This window comes from Sinocyclocheilus anshuiensis, unplaced genomic scaffold (genome assembly GCF_001515605.1).
Source record: "Sinocyclocheilus anshuiensis isolate Anshui unplaced genomic scaffold, SAMN03320099.WGS_v1.1 scaffold2152, whole genome shotgun sequence".
Taxonomy (NCBI): Eukaryota; Metazoa; Chordata; class Actinopteri; order Cypriniformes; family Cyprinidae; genus Sinocyclocheilus; species Sinocyclocheilus anshuiensis.
In genome coordinates, this window is record NW_015544253.1 from 83,926 (window position 1) to 92,780 (window position 8,855).

The 8,855-nt window shown below is 38.2% G+C and overlaps 1 protein-coding gene across 1 annotated transcript in view; it reads left to right on the top strand.

The window, feature by feature from the left end:
- The window catches only part of LOC107697984 (F-box/WD repeat-containing protein 5-like), a 17,954-nt gene that overhangs the window by 6,815 nt on the left and 2,284 nt on the right, over window positions 1–8,855 (top strand). Inside the window, exons 4-9 of the mRNA XM_016498889.1 lie at window positions 4,096–4,279; window positions 4,363–4,511; window positions 4,841–5,155; window positions 6,053–6,236; window positions 6,343–6,490; window positions 6,951–7,163. Coding sequence (XP_016354375.1) covers window positions 4,096–4,279; window positions 4,363–4,511; window positions 4,841–5,155; window positions 6,053–6,236; window positions 6,343–6,490; window positions 6,951–7,163 — 1,193 coding nt within the window. The remainder of the gene's footprint in view (window positions 1–4,095; window positions 4,280–4,362; window positions 4,512–4,840; window positions 5,156–6,052; window positions 6,237–6,342; window positions 6,491–6,950; window positions 7,164–8,855) is intronic.

Consider the following 8,855-nt stretch of genomic DNA (forward strand, 5'->3'; position numbering starts at 1 on the left):
TTTAATGTTAAGTGTGATAACATGCTCTTGATTTGTATTAGATTTTTTTTCTTTTAAATATCTTAAGTTATTTCAAATATTTTATTTTGTCATTTTTATATTTTTATCATCTTAAAGGGGTCATATGGTGCTATTTCAAATTTTCCTTGTCTTTAGTGTGTTATGTAGCTATTTGTGCATGCATAAGATCTGCAGAGTTACAAAGCTCAAAGTTTCCCACAAAAGGATTTATTCTATCTAAAAGAGAAGGCTGATCCAGACCGGGCTAAAACGCCTCATTCAAACACGCCCCCACATGTCTTCGTCACGATGTGGAACTATTTGCGTAATGCCGCCCAAATGTTCACGCAAAGAAAGAAGGCGTGGTTTCAGTAACCGCAGTTAGTGTTGAAGCAGCCATGTCAGGGAGACGCTGTGTGTTTCTAGGCGAAAGCAAAAGCACTTTATTTGGCCTTCCGAAAGTAGATGCGTTTAGGAATCTTTAAGATTACTTACAACAGAACAGCAATGCATTTTATGGACGACCATTTCGTGAACCTAGGAGAGGAGGTCATTCTGACTTTGCTATGACAATCTGGCGCTTCTGAATCAGCTACTGTTTTGTTATTAGTTTAAGAACCCTTTCGGGCTCTGTCTTTACATTTATTTTGAAAGATGAAGCTCGCGATTATGGTAAGGGGCGTTACATTTCCAACGAGTGCTTGCGTTGTTCGGCCAATCACAATGCACTGGGTCAGCTGGCCAATCAGAGCAGACTGCGCTTGTCGGAAGGAGGGCCTTTGTAGAAAACGAAGGGTTTGAGAGAGGCGGGGCATAGAGGACCTACAATAATGTACAGTATTTGAAAAATAGTGTTTTTTGAACATTAAAGCATGTCAACATATTCTGTTACACCAAATACACCAAATAATGATCTTTAAAAAAGCATCATATGACCCCTTTAATAGAAAAAATACATAAATTCTTAGTTCTGCATGTTCTAATAAGTAATATTGTTTCAAATCAAGAAACAGGTTTGTGTTGCCTGATAATATTAATAATCAACATTTTTTTGTCTCTTAGAAATACACATTTGATAGTAGCTTGAGTTAGGATGCAGATGTAGATTTATGTTCATTATCAAAGTCAGTAATGTCTATAAAAATTGTAGCAATCTCATTTATATATGGTGAAATTTAATTATTCTGACTGTTTTAGGTTTTTTTTTTTAACCATTGGTCTTCCATAGTAGCATACACTTAGATCATTATAATCAATTAAAACCACAAATATAGCACCTCAATACCATGGTAAAAATATGGTAATATGGCTTCTAGGTATTTGTATGAAAAACAGTAGTCTAAATACATTTATAAACGCATAAACGCTATAGCTTAATCACAAAAAGTACTGTAATTATATTCCATTACTCCTCCTTCAATACATTTAATACATGACTGTCTACATTAATAAAAATATAATAAAATTCGACACGAATACCCACATTTCTGACACAATACCATGGTGCAGTTAGTGCTACAGTAAATCTATGGTAAATGATGGCAATTTGTAGATTAAAAAGTCTTCTAACTGTATCGCTGCAAACAGTGTTTCTCCTGTTTGTCAGCGCTGTTTCATCTGGCTGTAAACGGAGTTATTTTTGTTCTTCGCTGAATGCAAGCACTTCACACTGGATCTCACAGCACCGTTTGATCGAGATGGCGATTTGTAGATTAAAAAGCCTTCTGACTGTATCGTTGCTCACAGTGTTTCTCCTGTTTGTCAGCGCTGTATCATCTGGCTGTAAACAGAGTTATTTGTGTTCTTCGCTGAATTCAAGAGCTTCACACTAGATCTGATAGCGCTGTTAAGTGTTCGCGTGATCTAGAATCATCAGCGAGTAACTGCATGAAGCTCGCTCCGCGCCACTGTTTGAACTTTGAGCCGAGCGGATAAATGGTCCGAGTGGCGCGCTTCAAATGACTAGCGCTGTTTAGTTCCGCCTTTGCCACATAAACATTATCTTGAACATTTATCGAACTCTTGCTATCGTATATAGAGGAACTTTATAAAGCACGATAATTATCGTTATCGATTTATCGCCCAGCCCTACTATTTTGAGTGGAAGCAGAAACATGCTGTTTTCGTGCATGTCTCTTTAAATGCAAATGAGCTGCTGCTCCCCACCCCCTTTCCAGAACAGGGTTACTCCTTTAAAGCTGTATCTCAGATACTCTGCCAAAAAAATTTTTGGTTTTGATCATCATGTCTATCGTGCTGAAATCATGCGTTTTTAAGCCATATCAGTTTAAACTTCTGATATACGGTTTTCTGAGCTCGTTTTTTCACAAGCTTGCAGAGAAAGGCTTACCAAAAAAAAAAAAAAAATTACTGGGTTTCTCATATGACCCCTTTAATAGAAAAAATACATAAATTCTTAGTTCTGCATGTTCTAATAAGTAATATTGTTTCAAATCAAGAAACAGGTTTGTGTTGCCTGATAATATTAATAATCAACATTTTTTTGTCTCTTAGAAATACACATTTGATAGTAGCTTGAGTTAGGATGCAGATGTAGATTTATGTTCATTATCAAAGTCAGTAATGTCTATAAAAATTGTAGCAATCTCATTTATATATGGTGAAATTTAATTATTCTGACTGTTTTAGGTTTTTTTTTTTAACCATTGGTCTTCCATAGTAGCATACACTTAGATCATTATAATCAATTAAAACCACAAATATAGCACCTCAATACCATGGTAAAAATATGGTAATATGGCTTCTAGGTATTTGTATGAAAAACAGTAGTCTAAATACATTTATAAACGCATAAACGCTATAGCTTAATCACAAAAAGTACTGTAATTATATTCCATTACTCCTCCTTCAATACATTTAATACATGACTGTCTACATTAATAAAAATATAATAAAATTCGACACGAATACCCACATTTCTGACACAATACCATGGTGCAGTTAGTGCTACAGTAAATCTATGGTAAATGATGGCGATTTGTAGATTAAAAAGCCTTCTGACTGTATCGTTGCTCACAGTGTTTCTCCTGTTTGTCAGCGCTGTATCATCTGGCTGTAAACAGAGTTATTTGTGTTCTTCGCTGAATTCAAGAGCTTCACACTAGATCTGATAGCGCTGTTAAGTGTTCGCGTGATCTAGAATCATCAGCGAGTAACTGCATGAAGCTCGCTCCGCGCCACTGTTTGAACTTTGAGCCGAGCGGATAAATGGTCCGAGTGGCGCGCTTCAAATGACTAGCGCTGTTTAGTTCCGCCTTTGCCACATAAACATTATCTTGAACATTTATCGAACTCTTGCTATCGTATATAGAGGAACTTTATAAAGCACGATAATTATCGTTATCGATTTATCGCCCAGCCCTACTATTTTGAGTGGAAGCAGAAACATGCTGTTTTCGTGCATGTCTCTTTAAATGCAAATGAGCTGTTGCTCCCCGCCCCTTTTTCCAGAATAGGGCTGCGCCTGTCAAATACACACAAGTTTATGTTAAAAACACACGAGTTACAAAAACAGTCTGTTATGCCTGTGAAGATAAACAGCTGGGAAAGAAATTGCATGTTTATTTTAGATCTGTGTGGCAGCAGCGTAATATACAATAAATAAATCAATAAATCCACTGCTCTCTTGTCTCCTCTGAGGCTGGGACTCTAAATAGTGTTCTGTACTCGTCAGTGCAGCCAAAGACAGAACAGTAAGCATGCTTTGCTCGAACTTGCGCGGTGGCATTAGAACTGGTACACCGTTGTTGCTTGCAAAAACAGAATGGCAGTGCCGTGGGTATAAACTTGCAGATTAAGGGGTGGTAATATTATAAGAAGATCCCTTTTCTATGTCACAGGTGGAGCAAAATTTGAGTGCCTTTTGGGTTGGTAGATACGCTGGGGACCCAATTATAGCACTTAAACATGGAAAAAGTCAAATTTTCATAATATGTCACCTTTAGACTAAGTTTGATGATAAATAAATATACAAATATATGATGATATCATTTTGATGATAAATATCAAAATAATGTTATTTGTTATTCACTGAATTCACTGAATAATAAAAATTCACACAATGTGCTTTTACAGGTTTGGGACACGGAACGATCAGATGGCACCATCTCTTTGGTTCACAGCTCCAGCATGCGGCAGTTTAACTGGGGCTACACTCAGTTCTCCCAGTTTAACGCCGATGACACACTGCTGCTGGTGTCAGGGGTATACCTGGGCCCACATCACTCCTCTTCTGGAGAGATTGCAGTCATCAGTTTGGGTAGAGACAGCTGTTACAAACACCAACTGCACACACCCACTGTAAATAGATTTCTGATTGATGTTGTTGTTTTGGATCCGTAGAGAACTACACTCTGCTGTCCCGTGTGAGAAATAAGCCATATGATGTGTTCGGCTGCTGGCTGAATGAGACTCACCTAATCTCTGGTAACCTGCACTGGATTGGCAACATGACCTCCTGCTCTGTGCTCTGGCTCAACAAAGCTTTCCAGGTCCAGATGTGTTAATTTCTCTAAGGTCTTAAAGTGATGTGCATAATGTAGTTGATGAATTGAAAAAAAAAATTTCCTACTGGCCATGAAATATGTTTTTAATTTCATTAAACAATGTTTTACCCAGTGATAAAACAATGTTTTCTGTTCATTCCATAGACTTTGTCACAAAAAATATTTCATTTTGGTTAATTAATTATAAGAATCTGTAGCCAAATTAAATTATGCCAATAACACACAAAAAAACTAGCTAAACATCTAATGGGTATGGATTTATGTAGCTATTAGATAATAACTACTCACTCGGTGTTACTCCTCTCCATGTTTAGGACATCGAGTCAGAAAATGTGAATGTGGTGAAGCGTCTGTTTAAGATCCAGAACATCAACGCCAGCACTATCCGCACAGTGATGGTGGCCCACTGCCGTCGACACGACTCTCCTGACCTCCTTCTGGACTATGAAGCTCAGTCAAAGGCTCAAGCTCAGCGGACACAGCATCACCAGCCTCTCTTCTTTGATCTGGGAAACACAGACAGTGAAGAGGAGGAGGATGAAGATGAGGGGGGTGAGAAGCGAGGAGAAAAAAGAGTGTCAGCACATCCGCCCTCATTTAACCCGCCCGGGATTCAGCATGTTATACATGTAATAACCATAGGGATCACTGCACCTACATTTTAAGCCACTCAAGATTTTTCTTTTATATATATACATATATATATATATGATTAGGAATTCCATTTCAGTTGTAAAGACGTTTTTCCCTTGATTACAAGATATAGAATACATTGATCTTCTGGGAAAATGGGAAATGTTTTGTTTAATTTGTTTTCCATTTTTGAAAATGTTCTTCCGCAACAAAAGCATTGGATTGGATATAGTGCAAGTTAAAATCATTAAGTATTGTGCATAGTAATTTTGGATGTGCATCAATCGATGACTGCAAATATTCAAATATTTATCAGTGAAAAAGATCATTTTATCAGCATTTATAAAACATGAAATCTGAATTGACATAATTTACATAAATGTTCCCTGAGCAGTTCATCTGTGCATGTTAATTGTGGAAACACTTTATAGTTTAGGGACCAATTCTCTCTATTAACTAGTTGCTTATTAGCATGCATATTGGTTGTTTATTAGTACTTATAAATCACATATTAATGCCTCATTTTGCATGACCATATTTTAGATCCCTTAATCCTACCTCATATCTAAAGAATAACTACTTTACTAGTTACTACTACAAGTAACTATTAATAAGCAGCAAATTAGGAGTTTAATGAGGCAAAAGGTATAGTTAATAGTAAGAATTGATCCCCAAACTAAAGTGTGACCAAAATTGTTTTTAATAAAAATGTAATAACTTGCTCAACTTCTGAAACAACTGCCACAAATGCAGCGGAAATGAAATATACAGCAATCAATATTATAGCAACAGATTAAACACGACTTTCAATAAGCCATGTTTTAAAAACATCTCTTCAGCTGTTATTGTATGTTGTCAGTTATATGTGCAGTTTCTGTATTTGCAGCCATTAGGGTCGTCAGAGCATAGCTGCTCATGAACGAGAGTTGGAGACGAAGGTGGCCAGGTTGATGGGCAGCAGACGCACCAAAGCTCCTGATCCAAACCTGGTGTCTCCCTCAGCTCCTGGAGAAGGAGAAGACAAGACCTACCTCCTCTTCACCACCGGTAGCCTTACCTACTCGCCTCACCAAATAGGTGAGCATGTGCTTATGTCTCTAATGGGACACTGTATGAATGATTACTTCACCTGCTAATTCCATAAATGCCCGGATTTCTGAATTGCTGTGTTTGTTTGTTTCAGGCATCAAGCGGATAATGCCTGATCAAATGACGACATGTGGTCCTGTGTTGGGAGAGGAGCGCAGTACGGATGAATTCTTCGACTCACTGGATCATGTGATTGACATACACGGCCACATCATTGGCATGGGTCTGTCACCTGACCATAGGTGTGTGTTGTTCAGCGGTAGAGGACTAACTTTGGACTAATGCAGTTTACTCAGCGAGTTCATACAGCCTTTCAAATTCTAAAAAGAGAATCACTTTGTGAGCAGTAAGTAATATTGACAGCTAGCCATTAAAATGGGTACTGCAGTCCAAATTCAACATATTGGAGAGTGTTGTTTCTCCTGCCCCCGCTTCCTCAGACTCAGCAGTGTTTCCTAAATCCCTGGAAATATGTTATGGTATATTATTCTTAAGTAGAGTCAAAAAAGGACATGCAGCACCTTTATAGATACTTATAAAGTGTAATCATTGCAGTCTATTCATTTCTACTTAATCAGTCGCTACAATGTTTTAAATAAAATGCCTAAAAGGTCATGGAAATCATGGACAACAACTCCTGAAAACCCTGCTGAAATCAAAGCATTATCTTGGAAAATGGCAACCGTGTTTGTCTGTTCACAGGTACTTGTACGTAAACAGTCGAGCGTGGCCAGCAGGCTGTGTGATCTCTGACCCCATGTCCCCTCCACCCATCGCAGAGGAGATAGACCTGCATGTGATTGATCTGAAGAGTCTTAAAGAGGAACGCCGCAGCCTTCGAGCCCACCGGGCCTTCACACCCAACGATGAGTGCTTCTTTATCTTCCTTGACGTCAGCCGAGACTTTGTCGCCAGGTAATTTACAGCCCAGCCACCTGTGCACATTTTATTCGCAGTAGTGAACTGATTTTTTGGCCTGTTAAATAGTGCTCCAAATAACAGACGTTTGGAATATAGTACATGCTATTAACCAGAGTAAAGATGCACTAGAAGTAATTTCTTCTTTCTTAAGTAAATTCTTTCACTGGCTGATACAACACTGGTCTTGAACTTTATACTGACAAGCAAACGGCATGGGTGCAGCATCAGGAAAATGTTTTTGAAAAGCAGGCTTTTTTATGTTGTGGGAATCCCATTGAGTGGATTAAATTTGTCAAAGCATTTGAGTGCTTAATAACAGGAATGTTTGCATGACTAATTAAGCTTTTAAGGTCATTGTAAGCTTGTAATTACATTCAGGTTTTGACATGATGAATGCATATATAAAAGGGAATTTCTTTTTTTTTTTTCAGTCATATCAACAGTGCTAGATGTGGTAGTGATAGGTACCAGTAAAATATGGCTCAATAGTGTTATTTAAGCCAATAGAAATGACTGGACGAGCTGAAATTCTGCACCAGAATATCAGCAAGAACTTATAAACTCAGGACAACACAATAATACAGCTAGGTGATATGTCTGATATTTTTCAGATCTTTTGATGATATATGTATCTCTATTTAGGCATTGGCTTTGAAATGGCTTTAAAGAGTAGTATTTTTATTTTCGTCCTTTTTCATTTTGCAAGAAGAGAATTTTTGGTGTAAATGATTCTCAAAAACATTTTAATTTACTTCATATAAGTAGGATAATCATTTTAAAATCTATTTAAGGCTGGAATACACTAATGACAGATTTCACAGAACATTGTGTGGCGTATGACTGGCACAGACTGATTTATTTTTTTTGGCTTAAAATGACAATTCCATCAAGCCAGAGGGTGTCAAACATGTTTTAATTTATCTCTCGTCTTTAAGAATAAATCGCAATATTTGACACTAGATAACTGTTCATTGAACTTATTAAAGGGGTCATATGATGCGATTTCAATTTTTCCTTTCTCTTTGGAGTGTTACAAGCTCTTGGTGCATAAAGAAGATCTGTAAAGTTGCAAAGACTAAAGTCTCAAATCCAAAGAGATATTCTTTATAAAAGTTAAGAGTTAACCACGCCTACCTAAAACGGCTCATTCTAACACGCCCCCACATATCTACCTCACTATGTGGGAAGATTTGCATAACGCCGCCCAAATGTTCACCCAAAGAAAGAAGGCGTAACTTTTATTCTCACTGTAGTATTGTTGCCGCTGCCGCCATGTCGTGAAGACGCTGTGTGCTTCGTTGTGAAAGCAAAACTACTTTGTTTGGTCTTCCAAAAGAGGACGATATCCGCTTCGTCATGCCTAGAGCTGATCTGTGCTGGTCGCTGAGGGAATACATCAACTTAGTGCTGTGGATTGCCGGATCGGCTTTCACCGTGGCCGAAGCGGAGTCCAGCCCGGGGTCGTCACATGTGGTTGCCGCTCCTTCGTCGAATTCCCCGGGCGCGCCGTTCTCGACCATAAAAAGACAGTATAAGTCATTATAATCAGTGATTATGTCCCCACTGGATGCAACAAATGCCTCGTTTGTAATGGGTTTTAATGTTTTTGTCTCGTCGCTCCGGCCGGACACGGCATCAACAGTATGGTGAGGGGCGTAACATTTCCGTCTCACGCTTGAGGTATTC